We start from the raw sequence: 16,455 nt of genomic DNA, 5'->3' as shown, positions 1-16,455 counted from the left end.
TTCCATTCCTTTCTCCAAGGAATCTTCTTGACCCAGGGATCAAACCTGGGTCTCCCACATTGTAAGCAGATTCTTTAATGTCTGTGCCACAATGCTGAAGGGGACAGTTTTTCAGAGGTCAGATTCCCCAATTTCTACTTAAGATTTAATGTCTCTGTTGGTTTCCTCCTAGGACATTGAGGCCTTCTTGTGTGGGGTTGGGGGAGGGGGGCTCTGAGCACTTGTTCACCCTTTAGCATCCCTGCCTTGGTTTGAGAAAGTAAGATTCAGAAAATCTCCATCCCACATGGGTATTGGTGGCAAACAGCCCATTTTAAAATGCATTTTAGTAACTTTGGGTGCTCCAGGCCTCTGTGTGTCTAAGTCAGAATGGAGATGTAAAATTTGGCAGAGTAGATTTCAAAAACAATATAAATATCTTCTTTTTAATATCACATTGAAATAATATTCTAGATGATAAAATCAATTTCATCCTGTCATACTTTTGTAACTGCAGCTACTAGAAATGTAAATCCACCACAGTGTATTTCCCCAGGACACTGAGGCCCCAGGCCCTCTGACTTTTTGAAGATTTTCCCCCTCATCACATCATAGGTTAAAATGCACCCACATCCCACCTTACATACATATTCTTGCTGCAAGTTTTTGGAAAAAAAAATTTTTTTTAATGTTTTACTTCTGAGATTATTTGGCAGTCTATAACTCACACTTGGCAATGATTTCTTAATGATCACCAAGAATACCAGGAAGTTTCTCCAAACATGTTTTCTGATGAATCTTTGGAACACCGAAGAGTTTGACAGTATTATATTTGTGGACACTTACATTAGTTTGGGGTTGTTTTCATATTTTGAAGCCAATTTTCATTCTCTCCTTCCTGCTCCCAACCCCACCCCCAGACACATTTGCAGGCCCTTGAACAAGCTGTATAAGCCCTAGTCCTGGGGTCCAGAGTGCCTGGTGGGAAGTCTCTCAGGGCTGTAGTGTTTAGCAAAGGCAGTTTCAACACTAGAGTCCTATTTCCTTGAAAGATGCTGGGTTGACACCCAGAGACCCAGTGTTTCATAGCTCTGCAGAATTTGCTGCTAAGTGAGGACTCCTGGATTTCACAGATCTTGTTCATCAGAAGGCGGGAGAAGGCGGGAAAATCCTGTGGCTGCAGTTTTGAGAGGGTTTTTTGTTTTTTTTTTTAAATCACGACAGGTGTTATGTCACCAAAGAGCAAACAGAAACAGAGTAAATAACTTTGAAGCCTGATGTAAGTCTGTTGTGAATTTTGCATCTCTGTGTTGAGAAATATTCTTTAAGGTGAGGACCATTTCCAAAGCAAATAAGAAAAACCAGTTACACGCTTGCTTAAACAGTAATTCAGCCCCTGAAAAGCAACTGGTGTGCATTCTTTTGGTTTTTTTCCCTCCCAGGTGTGGGGCAAGGGTGGTGATGGGGAGAGGCCATGGACACAGTACTAGGACATTGTCAGTCCCCTGTCTCCCATGGACCAAACCAGCACTACCCTTTAGGTCATCAAGGCCCCCTGGCAGTGCTGGGTCACCCCCAAGACTTCAGCGTCCCTTCCCCATCACCGGTCAGCAGTGGAGTCTCTTCCTTTTGAGTCTTGAATTTAGATGTGGCCGGTAGCCCCCCATACCATGCCAACACTGCCCCTGGTGAACTTAGGGGCATTGATTACTCACCAGATTTCACAAGCCTGCCTGGGGACGGGGAGAGGCCTATCCCTGGCCCTTCACTGGCTACTCATTGGCCAGGACTTGCCGCCTGCAGTGGAATCAAACCCCAGCCCATGCTAACCCTGGGCACCTCATCAGGCACCGTGTGTGGGTTCTCAGTTGCTTCAGTCAGGTCTGACTTTGTGACCCCGTGGACTGCAGTCCACCAGGCTCCTCTGTCCATGGGATTTTCCAGGCAAGAATACCTCGGGCACTGTATTTATCATTATTTCCACTCATGGATCTTTCTGGCTCTGGGGTTGGCCCTTAAAGAAGTGTGGTGGAGGCTGACTTTTTTCTGAGAGAGAATGCCTGGAAGCATTCAACCAGGTTGCTTCCCACTGTCCTCAGCCAAGGCCCAGGGACTCCCTCAAGGCTCCTTGGCTTCTGGACTTCACCTAACATGAACTACTGCTCGGCTGCCTCTGTGGGCCTCTGAGGCCTCCACGGTGAGGGCCCTTGAGCCTCAGGGAAGGCCCTGAGCACGATTCTGAAGGCTAACAACTTAGTCGCCTGCAGAGCAAAGGAGGTATTTGTCATGGGCAGAATTGTCCCCAACTCTCCCAATTGTATCTCGAAGTCCTAACCCCCAGTACCTCAATCATGACTGGACTGGAGAGAGGGTCTTCAAAGAGGGGATTAAATGAGGTCACTAGAATGGGCCCTAATCCAGTATGACTGGTGTCCGTAAAAGAAGAGATTAGGACTCAGACACCGCAGAGGAAAGACCATGTGATGACAAGGAGAAGACAGCCAGCTATCTGCAAGAAGAGAAGCCTCACAGAACCAACACTGCCCACACCTTGATCTTGGACTCCTGGCCTCCAAAAGTGTGAGGAAATAGATTTCTGTGGTGCTTCGTCCCAGCACCCTGAGCTAAGTGTTGCCAGCTAGCTATGTGTCTTTCAGCCGTATGACCAGGTGTCCCCTCTGGAATAGAGCCCGTGTTCATGCCACACCTACAGGAGCCTTCACACACATTCCCGGGCCCCCAGAGCAGGTTCAGAGCAGGGCTGCACTTGCCTGGGGCAGGGTCTCCCTCTGGCGCTCACTGGGAAGACCCCTGCCGGCAGGTGGGCACCCTCCCTCCAGCTGCAGAGTTACGCTGGCCCCCATCCCTTTACTGATTCTTGCAGACCGCTCTCAGCTCGGGGATTAGCCATGCACCATCCTGGGAAAGGGGGCTCCCATTGGCAGGACAGGCTTCCCAGCACACCTGCTGGCCTGGAGGATGCAAAAAAACTAAGACTCCTGTAGCCTTCCCAGTGAGACTGGCTGTTTAATCCACATCCTCACCCCAGCGGCGGCTGCTCTTAGAAGGCTGACAGAGGCAGTGCCCCAAGGTATGCATTGACACCCCATCATCAGTCCCCAAGGTTCCTACTGCTTTCCATGCCCATTCGCACAGCAAAGGGACTTTGCAGATGTATCCAAGGTGCTGGGCCTTGAGATAGGGAGCTTATGCTGGATTTTCCAGGGGGCCAGTGGAGTCGCAAGGGGCTCTAACAGTGGAAGAGGTGGGTAGAAGAGAGAGAGCATCAGGGAGATGCCGTGAGAGAAAGACTGAGAGGAAGCTGCCAGCTGGGAATGCTGGCCACCTCTAGAAGCTGGAAAAGGCAAGGAAACTCCTTCCCGGAGTCGCCAGGAGGACCAGCCCTGCCTACACCTTGATTTAAGCCCCGTGAGACACGTTTGGGCTATGCCCTCCAGAACTCTAAGAGAGGAAATGCCTGCTGCTTTAAGTCAAAAAGTGTGGGCCCTCTGTGACAGCAGCAACTGGAGCTAAAGCAAAGGGGTTTTACCTGGGACCCACAGATCCCATGGGCTTCCCAGGTGGCGCTAGTGGTAAAGGACTCACCTGCCAATGCAGGAGATGTAAGAGATGCAGGTTCAAACCCTGGGATGGGAAGATCCCCTAGACGAGGGCATGGCAACCCACTGCGATAGTCTTGCCTAGACAGAGGAGCCTGACGGGCTACAGTCCACGGGATCACAAAGAGTTAGCACGACTGAAGTGACTTAGCACACATGTACAGACCTCCCAGATAGAATTCAGGGTCTGTGAACTGCAAGGGGAAAGTCTTCATCTTTAGCAACCAGAGTCAGATTGAGGCACAGATGAGTCACAACCTGGGCCAGGGCCCCCCAGCAGCAGCTGTGACCTAACCACGGATGCCTTGTACCCCAGGGCATCACTGACATCTTGACACAGGGGACTTGCTCATTAGTCCTTCGAAACTAATGACTCACCAGTGCCCCTGCTGTATATCGTTTCTTGGCGTTAGTGAAGGAGCACATGCATTCCTTGTTTTTAACTATTTTAATAGCTGTGTTTTAGTATGATGCTTTTCCTTTGCCTGTCTAGGCATTTTATTAAGTGTCTAAGATCATCTGTCTGAGGAGGGTCCTTTGGGCTCAGCAGACCACCCAGGGGCACCGTGGCCCACACAGCTGCAGGCTCCTGGGAAGGGACACAGTCTTCCTGGGAGGCTGGGCTCTTCGACTCCGCTTTGGGAGACAAGGGAGGCATCTTGAGTGAAGAGATCCGGGACTCTGCCCCTGGGCACTGAGGAGCCACAGAAGGAGCACACATGGGAGGGCTGCCAGGTGCCCACCTCCTCACCTGGCCTGTGTAGCCTGGAAACTGAGGCGTGCCTGGTGAAAAAGACAGAATTGCAGTTGTCGGTATGGGACATGAGTTTGAGCAAACTCCAGGAGATAGTGGAGGACAGGGGAGCCTGGCTTGCTGCTGTCCATCAGGTCACAAAGAGTTGGACACGACTGGGCGGCTGAACAACAACATTCAGTATGAGGACAAGCTCGGCACTCTGTGCATGATCCCATTTTGGCCTCGCTGAAGACTTAGGAGGAAGTCCCTGTCATCATGCCCATTCTAGACCTAAGGAAACTGAGGCCCAGAGAGGTGGTGGCTATGCTCTGTGCAGTGCAGGCTGCCCTCTGCCCGAAAAGAAGGGAGAGGGACTTTCACTACTTGACAGGGATGACCAGAGGAGCCCAGGGGGCAGGTTACCCTCTGAAGTTGAAACAGCAGGGCCCAATCCAGGCCCGAACGACGAGCAAAAGTCTCTTGCACTTCCTCTTTTGATTCCCCGCCTCAGTTTTTGGTTTCAAGGTTCCTTGGGCCCCCAGTTTGGGTGGGGGAGGGGTTGCAGGTGGCTGCAGCCCAGCTCTGAGATGGAGATGGGGCTGCCCAGGCTTGACTCCACAGAAACATCGTGTGGCTCGCATCTCCGCTAAGATAAACAGGCTTTGGGGATCCCTTCATGCCCCCGATCTCAGTCCTCTGGAATGTGTTAAGTCACACAGTTGTTACTCCACTCAGCACATCTTTACTGAGTGCCTTCCACATGCCAGGCCCTGAATACATGGAAGCGAACAAAGTAGTCAGTAGCCTGTCCTCCCAGAGCCACCCTCTGGTGGGAGATGGTCCACACAGAAGCAAACAGATGAATAAAGTAGGGTTGGGAAGGGACACAGGCTTTTGAGGGATGCTGGAGGAGAGGCCTGGAGGGAGTCTGAGTCCCAGGCCCTGGGAGCGTCCAGCTCAGCAATAGCAGATCCAAACACCAGGCTGGCTGCCCTTCAGAACAGGCTGGGAACAGAGGGTCTGTGTGGGTCCTGGGGCTGCAGCCAGATGCTGCCTCCAAGATGCAGGTGAGGATGGGAGGTGGGGTCCCAGCCTGACTGCTTGCTGAGTACAAGGGCCCGGACTCAAGAGACGGCCAGGACGGGGAAAGGGGAGGTGGGCGCCATCAGTTTCATTCCCACTGTGGGTTGGGCAGGGAAGAACAGGACAGGATATAAACCGGCAATGTTCTAAGAAAAAGGATGCTTAGTTGGACATTCCCCTAGCTGAGCAGCTGACGCCCAGGGAGGTACAGGAGTGCTTCCTAGTTCTGGAATGACCCTAGGGAGCCCCAGTACCCTTGTGTGACTCTGATGGTTGGTCATTCCAAACCACAGGTCCCACGGCCACAATTCCACCCATCCGGGGCTCTGGCTTTCTCTCCTCTCCAGCTGTACTGGTCTCCTGGGGCTGCTGCAGCGTCTGACCTTGAACTGGGAGGCTTAGAACAGCAGAAATTTACTCTCATGGCTCTGGAGATCAGAAGTCCAAAGGCAAGGTGTTCCCTGTTAAGGCACTCAGAGAGAGAACTCTGTTCCCAGTATGTCTTTTTCAGAGCTGGCTTCTGGGGTCGCCAGCAATCACAGTGTCTCACTTTGCAGGCACATCACTCCAACCTCTCTGCCTCTGATGTCACATGGCTTTCTCCTTGTTTGTCTGAGTTTTCATATAGCCTTCTTATAAGGACAACAGTCATTGGATAAGTCCCCATACAATTCCAATATGACATCGTCCTAAGTGGATGATAGTACAAAAATCCTATTTCCAAATAAGGGCACATTCATGAGTACCAGCGACTTGAATGTATTCTTAGGGGACACAATCCAACCCACAGCAAATACCCACAGCCAGGCATGGCCTCAGACTAGGGCCAACATTTCCAGAGGAAGGGCCTGAGTCCAGGACCACCACCTCAGTCCAGGTGGCTGCAATGAGAAGCCAGCACATCACAACTAGAGAGAAGTCCCTGCTTGCCACAGCTAAAGAAAGCCTTTGCAGCAACACAGACCAGCAAAGGCATAAATAAATAAATAAAAATTAAAGGCCTTCTCTAAAGGCTGTGAGGGGACAAAAACAGGATCATGGATTGGCCAGCCATTTGCTGCTCTGGGTGGTGTTGGGGAAGTCACTCAGTGCCTCAGTTTCCTCCCTGCGACAAAGGGTGTTTGGAGGTTAAATCATGGTAAAAATTCTGCCTGCAATGCAGGAGACCCTGCAATGCAGGAGACCCTGCATTGGGTAGGGAAGATCCCCTGGAGAAGGGAATGGCAACCCACTCCAGTATCCTCAATATGCCTGGGAAATCCCATGGGCAGAGGAGCCTGGAAGGCTATAAGTCCATGGAATTGCAAAGTCAGACATGATTGAGCAACTAACACGTTCACTTTCACACTTTCTAATATATAAATAACCCAGTTCAGGACCTAACCCCAACAGGCATTAAAACAATTGACCTTTATTATTATTAGTGGTGTGGGAGGATTAGCCACATACAAGTGCCCAGCACTCAGAGGTTACTGCATCAGTGATGGCGCCTGGATCTCCTCCTGCTCTGACTTTTCACATTCCGTCACCTGTGCCCCGTGCGCCGATGGCTCTGGCTTTCATCAATCCCTGAGAGTCCTAACTTGCTTCTAGAGAACACCTGTCACTCTTCTTTGCCCTTGTCTCAGCACCTGCCTAGAAAAATTTACCTAAAAGTAAATACAGTATTCATTCATTCACTTTCTCTCTAAAACGTAAGCTTGGACTTGTGTGCGGGTGGAGGGAGTGGGGGACGTTATTGGTTTCCTGCTTGCAGTCTTCCTGGGATCTAGAACTCTGCCCGGCACCTAACAGATCATTAATAAGTACGTGTTGGGAGAAGGGGGTGACACGTGGGGACATGGGGCCACTCGACGGGCGGAGAGATTGGTGACGCAGAAACCTAGGGACCGGAGGATAAAAACTGAATGAACCATGGCTGGGCATCCGAATTTTTAAGAAAAAGATGGCCCATGCCCTCTTCCGGGCAGGGCGGGAGCGCTAGGGGCTCGCAGCGATCCTGCCGGACACGGGCAGAAAACGTCGGGCACGGGTCCTGCGCGCTCTGCCTTTCTAACCCCGGATTCCCGCCCAGGGCGGCCGACCACCCGGGGTCTGAACCCTCCAGATCCCGCGGCGTCAGCACGTGCTCAGCAGACGCCGGCCGCCCAGGGCGCAGCCTCACTCCCTGCGGCGCCCCTCCCCGCGCGGCCGCTCGATAGGGAGGGACGCGGAGTGGGCGGGGCGGGACCGGCCCGGGCGGTGCTGGGACTTGTAGGACTTGTAGGCTTGGCCCCCCGCTCTCTGCTCCCGCCGCCTAGAGGCCCAATCACGGAAGGGGAAACTGAGGCCGGCTGAAGACATCCAACGTGTCCAAGATCGCGCGGCTGCAAGATGACCGCCTTCCCTGGCCCAACAAGTGTAGATGACACTTTAGCAAAGTTTTCCAAGGGCGCGCCGAGAGTCCTTGCTCTAGTGGAGAGCTCTCCTCGGCTCTTTCCTTCCACCATGCATTCATTCACTCAACAAACCTTTCCTCGGGGACTTCTGCTTGCCAGACCGTACAGTTTGAGGAAAACATCCAAGGCCCCACCTCGCAGGGGCGAGAGAGAACTTAAATCCGCGAATAGGGGACCAGGGTTTGGGGAGGTGAAAAGTGCAATGAAGGGATAAGAGCAGGCTAAAGGGCAGGTGATGTGACACAGCCCTGAGGCAGGAGTGGGCCTGGGGAGCTGGAGGAAGCACCGAGGACAAGACGAGAAATAAGGGGAGTCAGCAAATTGTGTCCCCAGGGGACTCCGTGAAGACTCGGGGCTCCATTCCCAGCGTCAGGGGCCTGAGGCGGGCGTCTTGTGGGAAGCAAGGATTAGAACAGTGGGTGCCTGGGGGAGAGTGGGATTAAGGAGTCGGGGGGCTTCAGGCACAGCTGGTCTGGGCCTGGGGTCAAATATAGCCTGACAGAGAATGTACTGGATAATCGCAAAGACTAGTTAAACACCTCGCCTGCCTTCCTGTGCCCCTCAACCCCACTTTGAGCAGTGTCAACTTAAGAAAAGGTGCACAGCTAGAAGCTGAGGATTGTATTTTATTCAGTGGGCTTTATGCAGACTCAAACCCTGGAAGCAGTCTCTAGGATAGCCCAGAGGGAGTGCTCCTAAGTGTGAGAGAGTGTTGCTAAGCGGTAAAGTAGGGGCCAGGATACAGGGAGTTTTTGTAACAAAAACCCCAAAGTCGAACATCAAAGGATTCTTGTGAACTAAAGAAAAACCAGACAAGTTAATGAATTTAGCACTTTTGTATGCATGCAAAGATGCAAGAGTCTGGGCTCCTAGAAATCATTCCTTTGATGTGCACCTTAACCATCTAGGATCAGTATCCTGTCCCCGAGGCACTCCCCCCGCCCAAACTGAATCCCCTCAGGGTGTAGTCAAGTGGCTACAGTGGCTGATGGCTTAATGTCCACTGCACAGGACATCACGATGCTGGTGCCTGGACATACGGAGGGTTTGAGACCCTCAGGGCCTGGCTCTGCGTAGCTCTGTGACCCACTGCTGGGGGATGCTGGTGCTGGGGCCTTGGGTTCAGTGCTCTGGTCAGACAGGAAGTTCCTAGTAACTTTGAACAAGCGGCCTTGACAATTCTGAAGCAGGTCTTGCTACAGAGTCCCAGGGGTGGGCCCTATGGTTGGGGAAGGGACAAAGAGAATGGCACCGCCCTTTCTGTTTGCTTTCCCCCAGAGATTGCCGACAGAGGGAGGAATCCCGAGCACCGAGATGGACTTCTGATGAGGCCAGAATTACTTCCCCTGCCCAGTCACTTTATCAGAGGGGCTTCAGGGACCACTCTGGCCATTCCTGGATGGCAGCGCCCTGATTTATTTCCTAATGGGTAATATATTGCATAGTTAAAAATCAGAGACATTACTTTGCCGACAAAGGCCTGTCTAGTCAAAGCTATAGTTTTTCCAGTAAGTCACGTATGGATGGGAGAGAGTTGGACTATAAAGAAAGCTGAGTGCCAAAGAATTGATGCTTTTGAACTGTGGTGTTGGAGAAGACTCTTGAGAGTCCCTTGGGCTGCAAGGAGATCGAACCAGTCAAGCCTAAAGGAAATCAGTCCTGAATATTCCTTGGGAGGACTGATGCTGAAGCTGAAACTCCAATACTTTGGCTATCTGATGCAAAGAACTGACTCATTGGAAAAGACTGATGCTGGGAAAGAGCAAAGGCAGGAGGAAAAGGGGACGACACAGGATGAGATGGCTGGATGGCATCACCGACTCAATGGACATGAGTTTGAGCAAGTTCTGGGAGTTGGTGATGGACAGGGAAGCCCGGCATGCTGCAGTAGACGGGGTTGCAAAGAGTCGGACACGACTGAGTAACTGAACTGAACCCGTTTGTTTGTCTTGTTCATAGCGGCCTGGTGGGGCTAGAGTGTGTTCTGTGCATTTCTGCATCCCCCATACCCTAATAAATATTCCTCGAATGAATTATATTCGTGTATATAGATCACACACCCACACTCTAAAATTCCTCGAACTAATTATATTCATGTATATAGACCACAGACACACACACGCACGCACACATACACACATACATTCTCAACAAACGGGGCTTCCCAGGTGGCTCTAGTGGTAAAGAACCTGCCTGCCGGTGCAGAAGACATAAGAGATGAGGGTTCAGTCTGTGGATTGAAAAGATCTCCTGGAGGAGGGCATGGCAACCCACTCCGGTATTCTTGCCTAGAGAATTCCAAGGACAGAGGAACCTGGCAGGGTATAGTCCGTGGCGGTCACAGAGTGGGACACTACTGAAACTACTTAGCACCTGTGCGTAAAGACAAAAATCATTTCACCTTCAATACGTTGTTGTACTGGAGGCAGCACTGGGAGAAACGCCGACTCACTAAACACGATCTGAATCGTGTACATCTGATTCGCTAGACTGTGATCTATACGAGGAGAGGGGCCCGGAACCCAGCGAGCACGGAACAGGTGCCCTAGAAAACCCGGATGTTCCCCCTCCGCAAGTGCGCGCCCTGCTCCAAGTGCTTCCCCACCGCACGTGGGGCGCGGTGGGGCGGGACCTGGACTACTCTTCCCGGCGCTCCTCGCGCGCCCGGGGCGGGGCGGGGCTGAGGCTGGGGGCGGGGCCGACTTTATAGGGAGGGGCCTGGGCGGGCCGGGGGCGGGGCCGGGGCGGGGCCGACTACAAAGCCCGCGGGGCAGGCGCTGAGGCGCAGGGTGCCCTCAACGCCGGCTGGAGCGCAGCGCAGCGCAGTGAGGCGCGCACGGCGGGAGCGGCCCGCGCGTGGACTGGCCTGGCGGCTAGACCGGCGCCCCTGCTGCCCCGCTCGCCCCCCCACCGCCCTCAATGAGCGCAGCCCCACGCGGCCCGGGTCCGTAGGCGGCGGGGCGCCCCCCATGCTGCTGCAGCCCGCGCCGTGCGCCCCGAGCGCGGGCTTCTCGCGGCCCCCGGCCGCCCCCGGCGCCATGCACGGCTCGCAGAAGGACACCACGTTCACCAAGATTTTCGTGGGCGGCCTGCCCTACCATACCACCGACGCCTCGCTCAGGAAGTACTTCGAGGGCTTCGGGGACATCGAGGAGGCCGTGGTCATCACCGACCGCCAGACGGGCAAGTCTCGCGGATACGGCTTCGTAAGTGGCCCCGCGGCCGGACGCTCCCGCCCCGCACTTATCGCGGCCGGGGCGCTGAGTCAAGCGGCGGGCGCACGCCAGCCCCGGGCGCCTCCCGCCGGCTCGGCACCTGCTGACCGTTCTCGGGCTGCAGCCGGTCCTGACCCCGTCTCCCTGCCCCCACGCCACGCCGGCTTTAAAAGGGAGAGCCGCTCTGTTCAATTAGGACTCTTCTAAGTTTGTGGAGAGGTTTTGGGGACAGCCGGCTACTTTTCGGCACTTCCTGGAGCAACAAGCGAGCGAGGAACAGGGCTTCACCCTGGGGCACCTAGGAGCCTTTGAGCAACCCGTGTTTTATTTTCCAGCAACTCCCACAGACACCCCAAACAACCTAAGTCAGAGTCGGCCTGAAAACACTTCTCTTACTCCTTTTCTAACTAGGGTGTCCCCAAACCCCTCCCGTGAGGAAACTGGTGGTCCCCAGGGCCGGGTAGGCCAGGCCAGGACCCCTCCCTCCCTTCGGGTTTCGCTGTCGTCCCCGGGGATTGTTTTTGCCCTTCCAGGCCGCGTTTCTTAGCGCTTGAGCTCGGAGGGAGGAGCTGGGGTCCAAGGGCAGCTTTGGGGTGGGGGCCCTAGGCTGGACGGGGGCTGGGCGGGCACCTGGAGTCAGGAGAAGTGAATGCCGGGGTGCCTGGGCTCTAGACACTCTCTGCTTCCCCCACCTTCTGGGGAAGCCCCTGATGCCTCTGTGCTCCTCCAGGTGACCATGGCCGACCGGGCAGCCGCAGAGAGGGCTTGCAAAGACCCTAACCCCAACATCGATGGTCGCAAGGCAAACGTGAACTTGGCCTATCTGGGTGCCAAGCCGCGCAGCCTCCAGACGGGTGAGAGTCCGTGCTTTCCTGTGCTTCTGGTTGCTATATTCAGCCTTGGTATCTGCAGGGTGGAAGAGGCCCCCCCCCACACCCTGCCCTGCTCCAGGAGTAGCAGTCGGCTGTCATGTGCTCCAAGAGAGCCGTCACAGGGCAGTCATCCCCCAGCTGGGAAGTCGAACCCCTTCCTCCGGCAGCATGTGCCGGTGGGACAGGGCGAGGAGGGCAGGTCACCCGCTTGTCAGCTGTCCTCACCGGAGGGAGGAAGTGGGTCCCAGAGCTGGAGCTCGGGAGGACACTAGCCCAGCGGCTGCTGCCCCTCAGCTCTGTGGGCCCCCTTTTGCTGGGAGTTCTGGGGTTCAGGTGGAGGTGCCTGGGAGGGGAGAGGAAGCTGTTTACCCCTTTAGACTAGAGGTGGAGGGCTGTAGGGGTCTTCCCTTGGTGAGGCTGGGCCCCTCCCTAACTGGTCTCTCATTTTAGGCTTTGCCATCAGCGTGCAGCAGGTGCCCCCTACTTTGATCCAGCGGACTTACGGGTGAGTGGACGTGGTCGGCTGGGGCTGGGGTGCGCACAGCCCTTGGAGACTAGGTCAGGGCACTGTGGGCTTCCTGGGTCTCCCCGTGCAGGTGGCCCTCGGTCTGAGGGAGCCTCTCACCCCAGGACCGCTGACCCCCCGGCGTTGGTGGCACTATCTGCAGCTCCCTTTCTCTATCTGAGACCCATCACTTGCTCCAGTCTTTCAGAAGCGTGATCGTGTTGTGGGAGTGGGAAGGGTTCAGCTGAGAGAAGGGAGAGAAGGCGGATTGCATTTCTCTGCCCCTGGCGAAGGCCACACTGAAGAGAGATGGGAAACATGCACTCTGGAGCCGGTGGGCTTGAATTCAGGTCCTGGCTTCCCCTTATTGGTTGTGTGCCTCGTGTTCCTCACCTGTAAAATGGGATAATGATAGCCCTTCTGAGTTCTGTGGGTGGAGGCCAGGCAGGTAGGTGAGCATGCTGGAAGTGTTTGCCGACCAGGAACTGGGCCAGGCTCTTCTGAGGGCGCCTCTCTGACCTGCTCCAGTGCCCAACAGATGGCGGCAGCAGGTCACTGCCAACCGGTCCAGTGTTTGTGAAGCTGCAGCAGGTGAGCTGGAATTAGGGCCAGATGTCTCCGCCCAAGTGGGCTCAGCCTGTGGGCCTTTTGTCTAACGTGCTTTGGAGTAGCGTGTCCCACCCTCCTCCACCCAAAAGGGCCTTCTCTTTTGTTTTTTAAAGCATCTAATAAGGCTTGGCAGCTGTTTGGGAAAGGACACAGACTTCAGATGCGCAAAGGAGCCTGCCGTACTGGCCGACTTCTCAGCCCCGTGATTGATGTCGGCTCTGTGCCCTGGTGTGGGGAATGTGTTGATTACGATGGGGGGTTTGTGTTGGGGGGCCATTTATAGAACAGGCAGCCCCTTTTAGGATGGTAGAACTTCTTAAGCTTATCAGAGACCAGATTCCAGGCCCTGTGTTTTGTGTTGAAAGTTGCAAGTATGTGTGTGTGTATCTGCCCCAGAGACTTGATTTGATTGCTCACCTGGCTCACTGGGGTGTTGTGGACCAGGCTTTGGAGCAGGTTGGGAGCTGGGCTCGGGTGGCCTGGGCAGGTTGGCCATGATTCGAGGCTCCTTGCCCTGACAGGCAGTCTCTGCGGCTGTCCAGTGCCTGCCCCCGTTGTGGGTCAGAGACTGTGTGTGAGCCCAGTGCCTTGTGTGTCCTCCTGGGAGGAAGCCTGGAGGGCAGCCGGGAGCAGGGGGCTCTGGTTTCCTTCCCACTCTGGGATCTGCTTCATCTATGTCTGTAGGCGTCTTTGAAGGTGTTTGGGGACACCCCCATCTTCCTGCTGTCACCCAGGTTCTTCCTGTTTGGGTTCAGGCCACACGGGGAGGGCGTTCCTCACTTTTCACAGTCCTGGTTCTGTTTCCTGGGTCAGGGGCTGGGACAGGAGCTAGCACTGAGATCCGGGTGTGAGCCTTGAGCACACGCAGCTCTCCTCTGCTTAAAATGCCTCCGTGGCTTTCCGCTTTGGCCTGAGCTCTGTTCTGACCCATTACAGCTGCTTCTGGGACTGTATCAGAGTCCTGATATCTGGGACTTGAGCCTGCGGACCTGGGTTCAAATCCTGGCTTTGTCACTTTACCAGTGAGGTCCTCCTTGATAAGTGACGTCTCCTCCTCCTGAGCCTTCCATTTCCTCATCTGGAAAATGAGAATAATAACCACGCAAGGCAGTGCCAGCTCACGGGGCTAGGTGCTCCACACCCTTGTGGCACTTCTCTGAGGTTGGGACGGACATCATCCCTTCCTCATAGGTGTGGAAATGGGCAAAGAGAGGTTAAAAACAGTTAATGACCCATCCAGGGTTGCTGAAGTGAGGGGATTTGAACCTCCACAAGCTGGCTCTGGCCCCGTGCTCTCAGCCTCTGCTCTCTGGGGTGGGAGGTGGAAAGGGTGCCCAGACGGTTTCCCCCACAGTCCTCAGAGTGTCGCCCATGGGAGGGTGGTCAGGGGTCACTCAGATTTCACTGCCATGTGCTCCTGAGTGCCGGGGACAATGTTTTGTAACTGAATCTGCTGGCCGGCCATTTAAGACCCATGACGATGCAGAGGCTCTATTTGTTGGTTGCCAAGGGGTGGAAGGACAGTTGACAAACAGGGACAAGGGGTCGGAGGGACAGTCCAGCTGTGCCTTTTCCAGCGGCTGGTGGATGGTCGCCTCCCACCAGGCCGCACTGAGACCCAGGGGCAGGAGGGGCCTCGGCCAGGCTTTCGGGGTCAGCTGTCTCCTCCCAGCGCCCGCCCGCCTGGCTGGAGACTTGGGCCGTCAGCGTCCCTTTTGTCTTTACAAACAATCGGGCCCGGGAGCCCGGTCGGGCCTGACTCAGCGGTCAGTTGTGTCAGCTCCAGGCTGGCAGGGAGGCCTGGGCAGCCCAGGGTTTGTGAACCCGTTAACCCCTCTCCTGCCCGGCGGAACTTTCCCTAGGCTTTCCAGCCTCACTCCTGTGCCCAGAGCAGCTCCAAAGACCCCAGACCCCCAACTCCCGGGCTCAGCCACTGCGGAATCCTCGCCTGGCCGGGTCATAAACGTTGGGGTGGGAAGATTTGCCAAAGGACTTTGACGTTCTGTTTTCTGCCTGGGTTCCTCCTCCCCGGTTTATCTTCTCGTCAAGAACAGGGTCTTTCAGGGTCTACCTTGAGTGGGACATTTCCGTCACATTCATGACGGCTGAGGCTTGGGTCTGGAGAAGACTTCTTTGGGAGGGGGCAAGTGGCCGGTCTCAGGGGGAGACAACTACAGCCAGAGACCACCCTGCCGAGCGGCCCACCGGGTGGGACAGTCAGCAGCCTACAGGCAAGGGTCCAGGCAGAGTGTTGGGTCTGGCTCGGAAGGGGCTTCTCGGCTGGTGTCAGGGCTGTCTGACAGCCAGCTGTCTGTCCAGGCTGGGCCTGAGGCCGGTAGGAGCTAAGGTGTGTCCTGGACCCAACTACGCTGGGAGCCTCTCCTTGGGGTATTTTTGAAGGGTTACCTGCTTCTCTAGGCTCATCTCCCCCAACCCCAACTTCTTAAGGGGGACTCACTGTGGGCCTCATACCTGTCCACCATGAGCCCCGCTCAGTGCTGGGAGCAAGCCAAGCCCTCGGGCCCAGATGACAGGACAGGGTCCGGTGGCCAATGGGTATCAGGCAGGCTTCGTGCCAGAGCGAGGCCCCGGGAGCCTGACCAGGCTCGGGGTCAGGCCCACCCCCTTCTCCCTTTCTGAAGGTGGGGATCGTGTCAGTGCCACCTCGTAGGGCTGAGTGGGGATGGGCCCGCGCCTGCATGCAGAGCCGTGCGATGAGGGCCTGGCCCACGGAAAGATGGGTGCACAGTGACTCATCTCACAGCGGCTCGGCCACAGTCTGTTGCCCCTTCCACCTGTGCAGGTGCTGGGTGCGGGGAAACTTGCCAGAGCTGAACGTGCATGGCACAGGCACTGGAGCCTGAGTTGGGGGCTCCAGCACCCTCCCTCCTTCCCCGAGGCCCCAGCACCGCTGTCTGGCCAGCTCTCGGACAAGTCAGAGCCAGAACCCACAGAACTGACCAGAGCCCAGGATCTCCTTCCTCAGCACCTGCACACTCCATTTGGCTGAAGGTTTCCGGGCCCCGTCTCTGTCTCTGTGATGGTCCCCAGTGCCCAGGTTGAGACCCGCTGCCCTTGTTGTCATCAGGTCGTGGGTACCTGCCCAGCCAGGGGGTCGGAGAGGGGGCCACAGGGTGACAGGAAGATGTCTGTTTCTCAGTAGCATGGAGCACACGGGACTGGGCAGAAGGGAATGAGCTGTTCCCAAATGCTTTGTTCCTCAAGTATTTATTGAACACCTGCTGGATACTTTGAAAGATGTGGTTGGTTCTCCGTCTCACTTTCTGGCAGGGATGCCAGACCATTAGAAATCCATCTGCACATGTGATGGGTACAGCTGGACAGAGCAGCTGGCTGGCAGGGGGCCTCGTGGGGGCAGGACAGGCCTGTGTCATGAT

General features: G+C 55.3%; 1 protein-coding gene across 4 annotated transcripts in view; it reads left to right on the top strand.

Moving 5' to 3' along the window:
• Window positions 1–10,649: 10,649 nt before the first annotated feature.
• Window positions 10,650–16,455, top strand: part of RBM38 (RNA binding motif protein 38) — a 45,230-nt gene continuing 39,424 nt past the window's right edge. For 3 of the 4 annotated variants that reach the window (XM_052650389.1, XM_052650386.1, XM_052650387.1), the window contains exons 1-3: window positions 10,650–11,062; window positions 11,802–11,925; window positions 12,394–12,448. In XM_052650389.1, coding sequence (XP_052506349.1) covers window positions 10,826–11,062; window positions 11,802–11,925; window positions 12,394–12,448 — 416 coding nt within the window. In that variant the 5' untranslated portion in view covers window positions 10,650–10,825. The remainder of the gene's footprint in view (window positions 11,063–11,801; window positions 11,926–12,393; window positions 12,449–16,455) is intronic. The other variant, XM_052650388.1, reaches the window with a different exon arrangement.

This window comes from Budorcas taxicolor, chromosome 13 (genome assembly GCF_023091745.1).
Source record: "Budorcas taxicolor isolate Tak-1 chromosome 13, Takin1.1, whole genome shotgun sequence".
NCBI classification, from domain to species: domain Eukaryota; kingdom Metazoa; phylum Chordata; class Mammalia; order Artiodactyla; family Bovidae; genus Budorcas; species Budorcas taxicolor.
The sequence above is the reverse complement of the archived record's forward strand: the minus strand, read 5'-3'. Positions and strand labels throughout refer to the sequence as shown.